This window comes from Psammomys obesus, unplaced genomic scaffold (assembly GCF_907164565.1).
Source record: "Psammomys obesus unplaced genomic scaffold, mPsaObe1.curated_primary_1811, whole genome shotgun sequence".
Taxonomy (NCBI): domain Eukaryota; kingdom Metazoa; phylum Chordata; class Mammalia; order Rodentia; family Muridae; genus Psammomys; species Psammomys obesus.
In genome coordinates this window covers 5208338-5226315 of record NW_026585895.1, presented here as the reverse complement: position 1 = coordinate 5226315, position 17978 = coordinate 5208338, and the positions used below count along the sequence as shown (strand labels likewise).

The 17978-nt window shown below is 39.9% G+C and overlaps 1 protein-coding gene across 2 annotated transcripts in view; it reads right to left on the bottom strand.

The window, feature by feature from the left end:
• The window catches only part of Pde1a (phosphodiesterase 1A), a 261678-nt gene that overhangs the window by 47265 nt on the left and 196435 nt on the right, over positions 1-17978 (bottom strand). For both annotated transcript variants that reach the window (XM_055600525.1, XM_055600526.1), the window contains 4 exons: positions 14557-14739; positions 10411-10477; positions 6648-6764; positions 5586-5726 (listed from right to left, as the gene is read on the bottom strand). In XM_055600525.1, the coding sequence (XP_055456500.1) occupies positions 5586-5726; positions 6648-6764; positions 10411-10477; positions 14557-14739 (508 nt within the window). The remainder of the gene's footprint in view (positions 1-5585; positions 5727-6647; positions 6765-10410; positions 10478-14556; positions 14740-17978) is intronic.

The window sequence follows — 17978 nt, the reverse complement described above, 5'->3', positions numbered from 1 at the left end:
AGACATGCTGATTGTCAGCTTCTAGAGTTAATGCTTCACAGCATACCGACTGTAGTAAAATGCCGTTTGCTCCGTATTTAGCTATTGGACACTGCTTTGCAAGGAGAAGCACATACATTTCCCCTAAACTTTGAAAGTGCCCAGAGGAATACACATTAATTCCCCTTAAGGGGAACTGTAACTCACTTCCCTGGGGCTGAAGAGAGACTTTCACACTGGGCTAACTGATCACACCTCAGCTCACTCCCCTGCTCCCCACAGCTTCTCTCTTCTTTCATGAAAACCTGATGAGCTTCAACTCCACAAACAATATCTCCTGCTATGTGCCACATTCTGACGTCAGTTCTGTGAGCTCAGAGGGACAGCAGCCGTCAGCTCCACCATTCCTGACTCAGGGGCACTCAGCGGCTCCCGCCTGCCTTCTGTACAAAATTCGAATTCATGAATTTTAATCACAGTAGTCCACCAATTGGGTTCATACCCTTCATCCTCTTTTTAGCCTCATTTAATTTCACTCTCAAATATAACAGGGCTACTTTGGGACAAGCCAGGACATATAAGACAGGTCAGGCTACGCTTGCCATCTAGAATAGAACTGAGTCCAACACGGGCTCTGCTGGTTCCTGGTGGGCAGAAATCCAAGGTTAAAATGCTGAACCATGAGCAAAGTAGACATTATGTGGCCTAGGGGTGAACTCAGGAAGGATTCTCAAGTTGGCAGTCCTCAGATTATATCAGAGGCAAGAGTGACTGCTCCCAGCATCTTAAACATCATGACAGGAAGGATGGAGAACGGTTGTTAAATGGGCCCTTGAGATGATCCATTATTCGTTTTCCACTCAGTAGATAAATATTTTTATTTTTATGTTGGCAGATAGTGAAGCTGAGTCCCATGGAAATGGACCAACATGCCAGACATCACAGAGAAAGATTTGGATTCAACCAGAAAAAGGAAAGAAAAAGTGAAAAAAAAAATTGCAGTTTCTTTTCCTTCTGTGGATTGCAGTGACTTTCATGGCTCAAGACAGTTGTCCATGTTCTAATCTTTCAAAAGCAGAATACCTAACTGACTTACCTAGACGTGTGAATGGGTAAAAGCTAATAGAGCTCTAATACCTAACTGACCTACCTAGACATATGAATGGGTAAAAGCTAACAGAACTCTAAGACTAAAATCACATTTGAGTTGCTGGGTATGTATGTGCACACGTGTGTTTGGGCTAGGGAAAGTTTCAAATCAGAAAATGTTATTGACTTGATTCTCAGGAGCATTTAAAACAGACATAATGACTATTTCAGTTTAAATGTTGGAGTCGGACAGTTTTTCCTTCACCTTTTTAATAAGTTCAAGTAGTTTGCTATAATTTAACACAGAAAGGTATTACATTGTGAATGCTAATGATAGGGCTTGGATTAACAGTTGTTTTCTTGCGGGTATTTTATAAGGTGCTTTATACTTAGAGACTTAATGGCTCTTCATTACCAGTTTGTGAGTCGGTCGGTATTATTGCCTCTGTTTTAGGGACAAGGAGGCCAAACTAGAGAGCTAGCATATTAGAAGTGGGAGGGAATGTTTTCAAAGGCAGTGTAACACTCCTAAACCCAGGCTCTTCCAAACAGAATTGCTGGGGAAGCCAGCGCCACAGAACATGGACTTTCTGCCACATTTTTTTGTATACTGATTAGAGAAAAATGGAGTGATCCTGAAGTGTGGAAGGTGGTATATGGCCAGTCAGTGGGTTGCAAATTCCAAAAAAAAGATTGCAGATCACCTCTCCTCCTTCTACTGCGATCACTAGGGAGAGTGAAGGCCACCAGCCATCAAGCACAAGGGCACTGGGCAAGGGCCTGGAGTGAGTGACCTTGTATTGAAGGAGACATTTGGAGCTAGCTTGTCATCACACCACAGAGCAATGGCTCTTTAGCAAATGGATTTGCTGCTCGCCCCTGTCACTGTGGCACAGGTTACAAGTTAATCAAGTGACAAAAGGAGAGGCAAGGAGCTTGCCAGTATCAAGTCCCTGCCTCTCTACGCCACTCACTGACTGTTGGGGACATTAACAAGCAGGAAGCTCTGTCACAAGCCCTTTCAGGCAATGTTCCTCAGAACACCTTGCAGGTGACAGATGCATTAGTCACCTGACAGCATTGGCTGGCCTGGAACTGGAGTGAGTGCTCTATAAATGTCTCTGATAAGGACGTCTGAAAATAGCAGGAAATCAACTCAATGTTAAAAGGAGTGACCCAGTCTTTTCCATACCAAACCTGAAGGGTGAGAAAAACCTGGAACAGGTTTAGCTGGCATTTCTATAATTCATTTTTGTTACAAAAAACCCTAAATGTTCGTTTGTATGAAAATTAGCATTCACCTACTACCATGGAATCAAGCTTGTTAAAACTACTTTTCCCAAACTGTCAAATTGGCAGTGTGGTCTCATTTTGACAAAATACTTAACACATTTATGAATTCAGTTCACCTGAAAAAAAATTGTATTTCATTCTGAAAATCATCCTCTCTTTTGTTTTAATTAAACACATTTTCTGGGTCTTAGTCAAGACTAACTTAGGTTTAGCATTCGACTAGTTTCATAATGGTCATACTAACAGGTGAACCCATGGCTAGTTTTCTGAAGAATGATTAAACCAGGAAGCCAGGTGTCATACCAATTTTGTTTAAAAAAAAGGAATTTACATTCACATTTGTGGTTTTCTCAGGAGTGAGTCTGACCAATGGCTTCATTTCTTGGTGTTATCCCAGGAAGCAGGGATGGGGGCTCAAGAAAACAAGATAAAACTTTTGATGCCCTCAACAACCTTCCTTGTAACTCTGGGGGTAAAGTCACATGGTGGATGTGAAATTCTCTGCTTTTCCACTCATGTGACACCTTTCTTGTCACAGTCTCTTTTCGGTGTAACCTTTGCACTTGGGATCCTTAGAATAAAGGCTTCCTTTTGTCCTAGCAGTAAAGAAAACAACAAGATGTGTTTGCACTGAAATAAATTGTAAGATGATGAAATTCTGGGCGCGACATCACATTTTTTTCCCAATTTTCTTTACAATTGAGCAGCTATTAAATTAGAACAAAACAAAAGGCATTGCTTCTTCAAAAAACCAATCAATTCACCTTATACTGTGGAGTGTGATTTAAATAAATCTTCTCTTTCCAGTTTACTTTCAAAAATCTCTACATTTGAGAAAGAGGGAATCTCAAAATTTGAAAGGAAAAAAAAATCACCTCACCATTGGAGAAGGACAGAGGCATTGCAAGTCAAAAGGCAAATGGAGAACGCTAAGGCCACAGAACAGCAGAGTGGCCAGGAAGACCCTGTTTCCAGTCTGCTGCACCATACACAGTGAAGCACGTGAAAGTAGAACATTCTAGAAAGAACCGTGAAAGGACACTTCCTTAAGACAAAAGGCTTTGGGGAAACCTGGGTGCTACACGGGGTCACCCATTCATGCACACCCGAAAGCAAAACAAAAAATGCTAAAAAATACTTCCTTTAGAAGAGTTTTTGAAATGATTGCTTTGTCATGGTTTGGGTATTTCTGCAGTGTAGTGAGACATTTAAACAGCCCTTAAGTCTCCATCTGAGCTTGTAGCCATATCAACAGCCGGTCACAGGAGTGAGCCATCTTGGAGCACACAGATGTTCTCAGAGGTCTCTAGCCACTGTTGCTAGCTGGCTGCAATCGCATGAGAGACTTCAGGTCCTCAAGTGTAAGCCTCCTGGCTGGGCCTCAGAGTTCAGAGGTCGCTGGGAGAGAGCAATGGATTATTGCTTTAAGCTGCTATGATTTTCTTGCAGCAACAGATAAGTGGAACACAGGGCAGGAAAGGGGTCTGAGCCTACGGCATTGAATGAACTGCAAAGTTTAGGAGACAAAGGAAAAAATAAAGACTGGAAATTGATTTGGTCCATGTGTGAGGCACTGTAGGAAGGGCCTGTTAGATGGATATTATATGTAGTGAATCCACATAATTAATAGCGGGAGGAGAAAATGCAGCTACGGTGATAATTTTCTACATTTGTTAATCTTAGAATATCATGTACCTGCTACACGTTGCCAAGCTATTTAGGACTCTATGCTAAGGCCTCAGAGGATTTTCTTGGGACCCTCTCCCTAACCCTCATGCAGAGTGAGGAGGCTGAAGGAAGGAGAGGCGTCCCCTGTGCACGGTGGGATGGGAAGGTTCTGAAAAAACCACGTCATTGAAATGCTAGCTTTCAAATCTGAGAATTGCAACCCGAGCATTTAGCTCAAACACATGCTGCTTGCAGACATGAATGCCATTATTTCAGCCAAGGTTAGCAGGTAAGAAACTGAGAGGGCGCAGGACTTGTAGGCACTCATCATTGCCTACCTTACTAGGTGTTTCTTTCCTTCTTCCCATTGTTGTTCTGAGCTGGAAGACACTGGAGAAATTCCTAGCCCTCCCACAATCTTCCATTACTGTTATGTTAATATTTGTATGTTGAATCTCCTGTCCATTCAGTCTTTAATTCCGGTGCAAAAGACAGAAAAAAAAAAGGTATAGAAAAGTTTCCATAAATAATTTCCCAGCCCCTTGAAAGGATGAGTCTGTTATTAGGAAAAGCCCTGAAGTAAGGGGAACTAGAAAGTGAGTAAGGAAATGTATTTATCCTTAACATATTCTGAAGTCTTTTTCTCTAGGTCAGTTATTTTACTTATTTTAGTTTTCGGTTGATTCCTGTAAGAATAAAAAAATTAACCTAGAACAGAATGCAGAAGCAAACTGCTCTTAAGCACAGTAGGCTTCACGCCCAGCAGTAGACTGTAGACAGACAATGTGCTCGGCCGCCACATTTGGAGGTTTCTTGGCTCAGATCTTCATATCAGGGCATCATAGTATTTTTTTTTAATTCTCTCTCTCTCCCTCTCTCTCCCTCTCTCTCTCTTTCACCCTACAGGATCTCTATATAGTTCAGCTTCCAGGTTAATGTTATTCCTGACTATGCAAATGAAGGGTCTTCCTGCCTATCATTTGTTTCTTGTGCCTTTTCTTGGGCTCTTTTCTCTCTATAGGTTTGTATTTTCCTATTCCAATGTGGTAGTTTTTTTGTTTTATCTTATTATATTTTGTTATTTAATTTTATTAATATTATTTAAAATTATTAAAATTTATATATTAGAAGCCTGTTTGTTTTCTAATGAGACAGAAAGGGATGGATCCATTTGGGAGATAATAATGTGGATGGAACAGGAGGAGTAAAGGTAGAAGAAGCAATAATCAGGATTTGTTATGTGAGAAAAAAATTCATTTTCAATAAAAGAGAAAAATACAAGCAAAAAAAAAAGAATATTCAACAGTTTAAATTTTGGAAAACTAACTTATTAAATATATTTTAATTAGCCTTTATGTTTTCTTCCACAGAATTAAAATATTTTCTAGAAAAATGTATAACTACTTTGTAAAATCCCAGTGATTATTACGGAGATGTTAGAAGTACATACAATACTGTACACACATTTGTCCATGGCCTCGGAGACAAGACAAACTCAGGAGAACAGTGTTTGCTGTTCTCATGCCAACACACATCACTTACAAAGGCTTTCTTACCATGATACCTGTATGAAGCATTATGTAATGCACAGTTTGAGCGACGTCAGCTGCATGAACCAAATTATGATAAGGATTTTTGTGCTTGCTGTAACCAACTTCTAAAGCTTCTGCAAAGGCAATTAGGCAAGAGACAGGAATCTGTGGAAAGTAATATTTATGATTATTATATTTTGGCCTAGATTGTTACACTACATAAACATGAGCACAGTATTTAGACATGGAACAAATTAATGAGTCAAACATGGGCAGTGATTTCAAGTTCAATGTGATTAGTCTTAAAAATCCACATGATTAACACGTTATCCTTCAGTTTGGAGGACTGTCACACAAATGAAAAAGCTCAGACCATATAGTTCTGAAATTTTATATCTTTCACAGCCAAGAAGAAAGGGCTAGTTCTTAAAGGGATAAAATGCTCCAATGTGACAGCAATGCCTAGTTTTCCTATCTGTGGGAGAAAACTGATGCCATCCCAATACTTCCCAGCCCTTAAAATGCCATGATCCCCCAGAAAATAAACGCTAGTGCCTCAGACCCCAGAAATCTGAACCAGATCTGTTGCTCAGATGCTTCTAAGTGAAGCCAATTGGAATAGCCCTCTTCCGAGTCTAAGAAGAGCTTCCAGTAAGTTAGATGTGGCGATGTAGTGCTGAGATCCCATAGCCCCTGCGGCTGAGTCGAGAAGATTGAGTCTTTGAGACCAGCCTGTGCAACATGGCAAATTCAAGGGCACATTGGGCCACATAGAAAGACCATGCTGCTAAATAAAGAAAAGAACGGGCTCATGGTGTAGTGTATGAGTGCTAGAATTCTACCGCACTTCCTCAGGACACATTTTCCGTCCAATAGTATTCTGTGAAGAATCAGGGGTGCCCGTATCTTGCCAGGATAAACTTTCCCGGTCTCATGATGCACAGCATGTTAGTGAGATACAGCTTCATCATAGGATGATTTCACACTCCTACCCTGTGACCTGCTAAATCAACCCAAAGGCATCGATCAATGAGTCAGTGTTATGTGCTGTCACTCTCTTAGCTTCTCACTGTTGACGTTTCTGACCTTGAAGCGGTTGATAAGATCATATTTGGTAAACAGTTCATAAATCATAAACTTCAGACTATGCTCCCCACTTGCTTCATTTAAGGCAAAGATGTCGAAGGACCATTTATCAACATCCTGTAGAAAAAGAGAGTCAGCGTTTTAGATAGATCAGCATAGAACTAGGCCTTTCATGGAAACTCACTCAACAGGTTAAGCATTGAACGGACCACCAGAAACACCGTAGCTGAATGTGTTATAAACTACACGCTAGTGGAGTGACGAGCTTTGGGATCGATTGGGACCGAGGCTCTCAGGCATAATACACTGCCAAGGTTTCTTTTCTTAAGTCCCAGGGTTAGGAAGCTGATGCAGTATGCTTGGGGACAGCCTAGTGCTGCCTTCATCTTTGCTCTCTCCGACTTACCACCACCATAAATCATCTCCTAGCCTGGCTCCATTTTAAGGCAGGGCCGCAGGTGGAGTCAGTTGAGGGATGGACAGGCATTAGTACTGATCTTTCATTTCCACCCATTCACCCATCTGTTCTTTGCTTGCAGCGTGGAGAGCATCACTTAGCTTGAAGCACCGATACTGTCTTCCTTTGGGGTGTGAAAGTTCCAGAGGGAAGCAGAGCCTTAGCCTTTCTCACAACCCAGGATGACTCACTTGTAGATTCCTCCCAGATGCAGGGAGCATGAGCAGCAGTGGAAGGCCGCATTAGTGATTTCGCCACTGCATGCATTTCTTTGGGGGGTCCTAGGCAGGTCTCTAGGGGAAAAGGTAACACTGGGAATGGGTCACCTTTCAATGACACAGTCAGTAGGACTATCTTGCCAGCGTAGTCATCACAACATTCTGCTGAAGGAACCTAATGCAGCACGTTATTCTGTTCTAAAGTAGGTCCCACCTACTTTAGAAGGCCTGGTGAATACATGAACACACACACACACACACACACACACACACACACACTGGCAGATTTAGTGTTGCATAGTACATGGACAACTCAAGATCCGGTTACCACCTGACTGGCACACCCATCCTTGTTTATGTAAACTTGCCTAAAACATTATACCTGATTGGCTCATTAAATGACCTTTACCGGGCAGGGCTGAATGGGGTAGGCATGGCTAAGGTTCCTGGGCTTCTGAGGAAGGAAGAATGAAGAGAACAGAGGAAGGAGGAGGAGGATGGCTTAGCCTGAGAAGAAACCACATGGGGCTGGGAGGAAGGACTCCAAAAATGGTGTGAAAAGGCCCAGATGAAGAATAAAAGCAAGTATTTATAAGATTATGGATGGAAGATAGGATAGTTAAGGCAGATGGCATTGGATGAGGGATAGGAGATGGATGGCGAGGTGATTCAGAGAGCATAGGTAGGAATATCTCCCCAGCCCAAGGTACATGAGGCAATTATAAATCTAACAGGTGTCTGGGTCTTATTATTTGTGGTAGAGGGTTAGATAATACCACTGTGATAACCTTAGGGCTAATAATACAGGTTACATAGCCCAACAGCTGTTTTTCTTTACTACAACAGGACAGTTAAAGCAGTGATTAATTTTATATGTGTGTCAACATCATTCAGAGATTTTTATTTCCTTTATATTTTGCTATGCTGCAAAATACTAAAATTACATAAAACATCAGATGAAGCTTCTTTACAAATGTGTCCTGTGAAATAGTGATACTTTCAAATGGTACTTTAAAGTGCTTTGTTATTTATGTGTGAGAGCTCAAGCAGGCTTCCCCACACATACAGAGGACAACTTTGCCAAGTAGGTTTTCTCTTTCCATCATTAAGTGGGTCCCAGAATTTGAACTCAGGTCACCAAGCTTTTGTGGCAAACTCCTTTACCCACTGGGCCATTTTGCCCGCCTTTTTCAGTCACTTAGATTAAGTTTCATTGCAAGCAATTGAGGAATTCCTCCCACTTGGCTCCGATGAGATGCCTATGCTCTCACTTGTATATCTTCGTAATTTAAAAATCTGATGTTCCAGGGGTCTTTTCAGAAACTCATACTCCAACCAAGTACCATGCATGAAGATAACCTAGAACCCCTGCACAGATGTAGCCCATGGCAGTTTAGTGTCCAAGTGGGTTACATAGTAATGGGAAGAGGGACTGCCTCTGACATAATCTGATAGGCCTGTTCTTTGATCACCTCCCCTTGAGGAGGGAGCAGCCTTACCAGGCCACAGAAGATGACAAAGCAGCCACTCTGGATGTGATCTGATAGACTAAGATTAGAAGGAAGGAGAGGAGGACCTCCGCTATCAGTGGGCTTGGGGAGGGGCATGCATGAAGGAGAAGGGAAGGTGGGATTAGGAGGGGAGGAGGAATGGGTTTATGGGGGGATACAAAGTGAATAAAGTATAATTAATAAACAAATAAAATAAAAAAACTAAAAAAATCTGATGTTAGAAGGAGTTTTAGCACTGGTAAAGATGAAAGAACAATAAATATTTTATCAAATCCCAAAGCTAACACGGAAGAGCTGGCTCACACCTTCAAGGCTTCCTGTTAGAGGCTCAGCTCAGGTGTCTGCTGGGAAAAGGGATAGTTCTCCATGCCTCATGGGGTCTTCACAAACAGGTGACTCACCTGTCACCCACAGCAGTGTCTAGCACCCATGCTGTCAGACTGGCACGGAGGACTCTCAGAAAACATGTCACTAAAAAGCTTTTTCCCCAGTGACCGTTACTCCCTTGACCTTGTGCTTCATATGGTTTTAATAAACTGCATTTTACAAAACGACTGTGTTCCTATACCCAAATATTTTAGTTGGCTTTTAAGTGAATAATTTTAAAATGAACATAGTTCAATTCTTGCACATAGTTGAAGAAATAATAATGGCAAAAGTCTTTCAAAAACAGAAATTAACATGTTGGTGAGGCACAAAATTTACATGCTTGTCTTTATTGTTGTTCTGGAAGCATAAATACATTAAAATGCATCCTGAAAAACAAACAGCTCTTTGAAATTAATAACATTTAAATCTGCAGAACAAAATACAGGAAATAAGGTGAGCCAAAATCTATTGATTAATATAAGAAAAATCACCCTAAGGCTGTTTTCAGAGACAATGTTGAGTCCTCACAACCAAACCAAGAGACAGGAGGGAAGAAAGGGTTTAAGAACGACAGCCTACAAGACTTCCCTGCAGAACAAACAGCTGTGAGCCAGGTACACCTGTGAGTTCATCTCCCTAGTGTGAAATGGAGATGTGTGAGCCAGCAGCTTCCTCAGGCTCACTCTCACTTCTAGTCATTTCCAACACAACGCACAGCACTGCAATCGCCCAGGCGGTGTGAGGGCGGGACCACATGTGGGTCGTCATGGAGGGGGCACACATGGGGCATCAGCTGGGACGGGCAGTCCCAGTGGAAGCGAGACTCAAGACAGGAAAGTGTGGTTTGTTTGGTTTTTGTTTTTTGTTGGTTAGTTTCTGTATCAGAAGTTTTATAACTTCTCAGACTTAAGATCTTGAATAATTTTATTCCTTGCATTTGGTTATTTAAACACAGACTAAAACACCTTTTAATGCAAAATATAAGCATAAGAAGATATTCGTCTCAGAATAATGCCATCTCAAAGTGGGATTCAAGAGCCAAGTAGGAAAAACTTGAAGGAAAAGTCTGTGATAAGCCTTGATTGCTTTGCATGTAAAAAGTGCTCACAATAATTTTCATATTGCAGTATGTGAGCTGCTCTCATTTCTCTCCCTGCCATGTGTAAAAAAATGAAATTTATGTGATTTTACAAAGGAAATTATTTCACCTTGAGTGTCACTATGACAGCCGCAGGATACGCCAAACCAACCATGTGATAGGTCTTCCTGTACATCCTAAAAAAGACAGAATAATTGCGTATGCATCATTCATTTGCTCAACACTTTCAGCTGTTCTCACGTATCAAGAAAAGGCAACTCTTGATCTCTTCTCCTTGTGTCCCCACCGTGACAACGGGACAATAGCAGCCGTTGTTTCTTTGGGTGACAGCCGACATAGCATTTGTCTACTCCGCGACTCTGGAAAGTGATCTCAGCCTCTGTGCAATGGCAGCTTTCTCTGAGCGTCATGCAATTAATAGGCCAACTGTACTCCCCTTGTCCAGTGACACTTTTCACAGGCCACCCCATCTGTGACAGCTGCATACTCTTAGGTCCACTTGTGTACTGGAGGCTGAATGGCGGGAACATGCTTCTACACATGTTTAGATTATCTGCTCACTCATTCACTCACTTTAGAATAGCTGCTGTTACAGGGAAACAGATCTTTCAAAATTTATAAAATTCAATGCAAGGCAGAGTCTAGTGAAGAAGACCCCCAGACAGAAAACCACAATTAGCTTCTGTCTGGGACTGTGACGGCTTTGTGGCTATTCCCCAGGGCTCTGGAAAGAGGTGGTTCTAGTATCAATGTCTCTTACTTTTACATCAAATTGGCATACAAGAAGCTGTATTCTGTAGATTCAGTTTTGTGACTTTCCCTCCTAAAATATAAGGAGAACATTGTAATTTGATTAAATATGAGAGATGTGGCCAATAGGAGAAATAGCCGAGGGAAAATATTCTGCGTTTCTAATAAGAGTCACTGTGGAAACACAGGAACATTTTTGAATACGTGGTCTACGTATTAAAATGCAGAAAATGCTTTGCTGTGCAAAAATCAATGATTTTTCAAATAATAGTGAAAAACAAATGCTTTCTCAGGCTTTCCTTTGACACACGTCACGGGAGCTCGGTATTGAAAATATGTTTATTCATGGCTATCCTACCTCCCCATGTCACCACAGAGATATTTTCCTGTTTCGTTTTCATCATTACCTTAAATAATCATAAGCTATTTTTAGGTCTGGGTGATCAGTATAAAAACAAACTTCTTTACTGAAAGACATCAAAACAGTTTACAACTAAAAGATTTTGTTAATTACCTCAGGAGATAAGGACAATTACTTCAATCCTGCAGAGCAGGAAATGTGCTTATCACACACAGGTTCCAAAAAACAATTACTGCTACTGAAGACACTTAGCTGTGGATTCTAAGGAAAGAGTCTTTATATACACATTTTTTCCTATAATCATCATGAGGAAAAGAGGAATGGGGTGGAAGGAAGGGCAATGAACAGGAAAATGATCAATACAAAAGCTAATATGAACATTTTAAGCATTAAATAGTATTAAATCAGTGAGATTTCCTGGCACAGGAAGGAAGAGAGAATGGGGAAGCATAGAGAACCCATACTTTGAATTATAAATTAGCCACTTGGTAGCTCTGTGGCATTTGGAGCCATCTTTAGTAGTTCATTTATAAAAAAGAGAGGCATAAGCTTTCCATGAAAAGCAAAGAATGTGGATGCTGGATGCAGTCTAATAAACCCAACAGTAGAGAGCTCTTGTCGCTATCACTGGAACTACCTTCATCACCTCCCAGACAATCCTGCTGGTTCCAACTTCACATAACTCAGACCTCCTGGGCCAGTGGCTGCTCTTATACCACAGAATTCCCTAGCCTGGGTAACAGACTGTGAACATACTATCACTTATTATAGAATGCAAAAAGGCAAGACCAGTTGCCAAAAAAAAAAAAAAAAAAAAAAAAAAAAAAAAAAAAAAAAAAAAAAACCCAAAAACTTTATTAACTTATCTTCTTAATCATATCATCAAGCATAGAAATGTAAACTTGTAAATTGTATATTCTAGCAAATAAAATGATAGCAAATAAAAAAAAATCAGCATGACTGCTCTAGGACAGCTTTATGCAGCTGCCTTTCACTTAGTAAACAGGTGATGCATCATAAATCTCAGAAAAAGACTCATGAATATCTTAGAATCCAAGTAAAATTATAATGCATCATTTTTTAAGGTTTCTCTAATACTATGAAATATAATTTCAAACCTTAGAAGCAAAAAAACCCAAAAAAACAAAAACCCAAACCCAAAAAAACAAAACAAAACAAACAAACGAAAACCACTCTTATTCTCAACATTGTATCATTGTTCTGGATAGCATTTGGGCAAATAATTGCCCAGACTTGCTGAGGTACTGGGTCTTGTGAGAGAGACTTTTGGGGAGAAGCAACAAGATATATTTTCAGGTTTAAAGGTAATTACTTTTGAAAATTCAAGAAAAATATATCAATAATGGGAGTTTGACTTGCTAGATAAAGATTACATTTCTAAACACTTTAAGCATGTTAATTTACAATAATTAAATTTTCATATAGTTATCTTCTGGGCATTTGAAATTTGTATTGAAAGTAAGATTTGTTTGATGTTGCATATAAAAAAATAGAAATGTATCAGGTCAATATATGAATCCTGAATTCATAACATTGTCTCGTAAGATTCAGTTGGATCTTATTCACAGCTTGCATTGATTTTTCAGCTTGCCAGGGTTTGCAGTATTTTAAACAAGGAAGATAACACACAGTCCCTTAGCAAGCCAAGCGTGATGCTTCACTCGAGACTCTCTGAAATGCTGCTTAGATGTTTTTAATTTGATGCCATGGGAAATCAGTAACCCTCATACAAAAGGAATATGACTGTAGACATTTTCCTCAGCCCGACCTCCTTGCTTTAGTATCTGCATCAGGCAATTAAGAGTCGTCACTGACTAGAGTGTCTTTAGTATTCTTTTATGTAAGCTAATCAGATGTAGCTAGGAAGCATGCAAAGTAATTTGAATCATCACTCACTGGAGGCTCTTTTGGGTTGTATACTCATGGAATTAACTTTTGAAGTTTTATCACTATGCTCCTAACACATCTTTAAACTGCATTTCAATAGCACTCTTGTTATACTTTCTCATTTACACTTTGAAATTTCAGTATCCTTTCCATTGTTCCTTTGGTTGGAAATGGTGTTCCAAAATATTGAGAGATGAAAAAAAAAAAGAAAGAAAGAAAAAGAAGGAAAGAAAGAAAGAAAGAGAAAGAAAGAAAGAAAGAAAGAAAGAAAGAAAGAAAGAAAGAAAGAAAGAAAGAAAGAAAGAAACAGAGAGAGAAAAAGTCCAGAATTCACTTAAGGGTGCTAAAACTGAGCATGGTGACACAAGCCTTAAGTCTCCAGACTCCTGAGACAGAAGAAATAAAAATTTAAGGCCAGCCTGACCTAACCAGTCACTGTGTCAAAAACAGTGCCCTGATAAATAACTGTCTGTCCTTCAGTCTGCTCAGTTCAAAATACCAAATTTCCCACTTTACATATAATTAAATATGTATTTCTTAATCTGAGGGATTCCAGATAAATGTTTTCCAGTTTTGTCACATTGTTAATGGTCTTTCTATAGTTTTAATTCTGAAACATCTCAACTTTATAGAAAGAAGGTTAGCCTTTTCTTATAAAGATAAAAGGGAAAAAGTCACCGTGTGACACTTGGCCGTATTAATATGTGTTAGCATGTAAAACCCGGTGATTCTATGGGGGGGGAGGGGGGTGTCTTCTCTCAGCAACACAAATGCTGAAAACTAAGTCCTCCAAAGTGGAAGTAAAAGAGATTTTATCTCATGATGGAAACAGAGAAGGGGGAAATCTTTTCTATTTAGGACAAAAAAAAAAAAAAAAAGACTTACTTGACTTTGAAATAAAGACTACTATGCATTATAAGATTTCTTTTAGGAGTTATTGTAATTTATTTACATGAAATTAATTGATAGCTTATGAGCATGTTGGAAATGTTTATAAACAGATATCCACATGGGCATATGTTTCCAAATGGGCATAATTTCAATCATTTTGTCATCTTACTAGAAATAAGAAAGCATCAAGGCTAGGTGGCTTTGTTGTGGGCCTATTCATCGGCAAGGCCAAACTGTCCACTCTTGTCAGACTAATGGTGGCATGTAGAGCTTTGATGTATGGAACACGCTTGCTGCCTCTTAGATTCTCCTATCTTGGGACGTGCACTATGCTGCTTAACTTACCTTTCCACAAAAATCCCAGCCTGAACAGCATGGACAATGCTTCGAAACTTTGGCTTTTCATCGGCTTTCTTTTTCATTATCCCCATTTTTCGTGTAAAGGTTGAAGCCAACCAGTCTCGGACTTCCAATGGGACTGAGTCGTTTTGAATGTCGCTGAGCTCATCCTCGGTGTCCAGGAGTCTTCTATAAACACATGCACAGGATAAGCGCTGGGAAAGGGGAGCAAAGACTAAAAAGGAAACAAGTATCACGATGAATTGTTTGTTTGTTTGTTTTGCTTCACTATTTTAAATGGCACACTGTTCTCAATTCTTTAACATAAGCTGTTTATAAAAACTGAATTTACATTTGGAAATCTCTAAGTTTTCAAGCTGGTCACATTCTGGAGGCATCAAATGATACAAGATAGCACCTGCTGCTCCCCAAATACTGATGAATAGTATTAGCAGTGGCTGTTATCAGTTGTCAATCTCATTGATCCGCTATCCTAATGTTGAGTAAAGCAAAGCAGAAAAGAAAGAAAGTTCATAAGTAAGTTTGCTGAGTGAGGAAACAAGTAGAATGGAATGGAAAAGGAGGTTGGGGCTATAAAAATTCTTAGATTTAATTTTTCTACATAGTGCAGATAGTAAGTGTTATTTGAATTTTTTGATGGTTCCAAAAGTCATTTATATGTGCTATTTCATGAAGTAAGTTCTTAATTAATGAAATAACTTATTCTAAAATAGTCTTTCTAACAGTATTACTACAGATCTTACAACATTAAAAAGACAGAACAAAACATAAGAGAAGGAAACAAGGGCAGTGAGTTGGCTCATCAAGCAAAGGACTTGCCATGAAAGCCTGAGACCTGAGTTCAAGCCCCAGAACCCATGTGGAAAGAGAGACTGGCATTCACACATGTGCTATGGCTCTCTCTCTTTGCTCTCTCTCTCCCATCAATACTCTTACATAAGCAATAATAAATTAAATTTTAAAATAAAGGTAAAAGGGTTGGAGCTGTCCCTTAGTATCCATGGGGAATTAAGGGTGCTGTCCCACTCCTAAGATGTCAAAATCATCACATGTTCAAGTCCCATTTATAAAATATCAGGTTAGGTGCACAGGAACCACGAAGAATAGCATTATCATCTACACCTTAAATCAGTTCTCCATTCTACATAACACCTCATAAGATGCACGCGCCATGTATGTACACATGTATGTGTGTCATACTGTGGTGTTTAAAGAAGAATGACAAAAAATTATACACACTGAGTCCAGATGCAATTTTTCCCCCAGATGCTTCTAGTTGTTTGAACCCAAAGCCATGGTATGCAAGGATGCAAAGTGGTATGTTGAAAGCTCATTTCTGGAGACTGGAACTCTCTAAAGGAGAGGAACACTGACAGTCAAGAGCTAATTTTAACATTAGGATGAAGCTTTCATGGGTTTAGAACTTCTGATTAAGATACAAGTGTCCCAGAACTTGGTGGGGGTGGGAGGCTGAGGCAGGAGGATTGCAAATTTGAGGCCAACTTGAGCCAGCTTCAAATGAAATCTAGTCTCAACAAAACCAGAACAACACAGAGAACTGCTGGCCGAGGGCATCAACAGAGTCAAGGAGACACTGGGTATTAACTGGTGAAGACTGGTGCTCTGGCTGAAAAGGCGCAACAGCTGCCTCAGAGCAGGCTCCTGAGGAGACAGTCTGACTGAGGGCCTGCTGGGGTCTGCCGCTGGGAACCTCCTAAAGACTTGGACTGGAGATAATAAACAAAAGGTTTCCAAATAAGTACAATCCCAGCTACACAGATCAGTCTACTTGGTCTACAGAACACCAGCTAGCTTGTCCTGTGGTCTGCACTGGCCATTCTCTTGAGAATGCACCAGATCAATAACCCGGATATCCTTGGCCCACTTTAGTGTTGACCTTTGTGTTCTGACAATCAGCGTGATCCTTTAAATGGCCCCATCTATGTGTTGCTTCCTTCTGTACACACCCAATACTTATTTTTCATGATATTAAATAAGTACATATGTATTTATGAAATACCTTAGCAAAAATAAACACTACTTCAGTGCTGGAGTTAAAAAACAATCTGTACACATAAGACAAAAGACATACAGTTGATTAATCATACTGATTAATACTCACTTTGTGATTTTTTAAGTTTCTTTTGCTTCTTATGTTTGAGTGAGTTTGATCTAAAGTTAGACCACTGCAATTCAAAGTAAAAAAAATTGTTGGCTCTTTTGATCATTTTAAATTAGGTTTCTTCACTAATTTTAACATGGTTCTATACTACATGCCTTGAAATTTTCATTACTTAAAGATTATCCCATTTTTATCTTTTAATGCAGTGATCGACTAAAACTACAGAGCAGGGCAGTTGGAATAGGAACCATTGTGGTGGAATTGTGTGATGTCACCACGTTCCTCTCATTCTTCTCTCCCTGTTCTTACTAGCTGGTGAAACAGAATGCCAGGTGAGTGGCAAGCGGTCCCCTCTTAGTCACATATATTAGTATTCGGAATCTGAAGGCTGTATATCCTAAACTCACAAACTGCCCAAGACAGACGGTCAAAGCAGTCAGAATCCATGTCTATATAACCCTGTAAATACATGCTCAAACTGGGATGTTACTCTGGCAATTTCTAGTTATAATGCATGTAAATCTTTATTGAGGAAGAGTGTGCAATTTCGGGCATGGGGGTGGGTAGAGTAATCTATATTTAGTATAGAATAACAGAGTAAAGGAAGCGAGTGTCCAAAGGGCAAAGCATGGGATATGCCACTGTGTACGGAAAAAGACAAATCTTCAAACAGCAGCAGATACTTGCCTAGCGGCTCATTTGGTATGGCACTGGAGGGGTGTGAAGCCCAGCTGAGTGTTTTTATATGCTCATCTGGATGTTTTCTCTAAAGATATTCTTTTCCATGTGAAGATGGAACAAAGTAAATTACCCTCCAAAATGTGGATAGGCCTCACTGAATCAGCTGAAGGCCTTAAATATAAGATGGTGTTAACTAAAGAGAAAATTCTGAGTTGGGATGATTTCCAGATTCAAGATCATAGCATCAATTGCCTATGATTTCCAGCCCATTAGTCTACCTTGCCAATTGCAAGAGAATCATTAAAACATGCTTCCCACCCTCTCTCCTATATGAAGAGCGTGGAGGAACTGCCAGTGTAGAGTTTAAGTCATATATTAATCTTGATTTCTGAAAGCATATTGCTCCTATTGCTAGTTTTACTATATAAAGGAAATCCTATGTAAAGTAAACATTTAAACACCATATTCTTTAGACATGTCAAAATTGTTGGTAACCAGAATAATGAAATAGTGGGCATTAATGTTGTAGACCTTTAACCCTAGGACTCAGGAGGCAGTAACAGGTGGGTCTATGTGAGTTTGAGGCCAGCCCACTCCACATAAT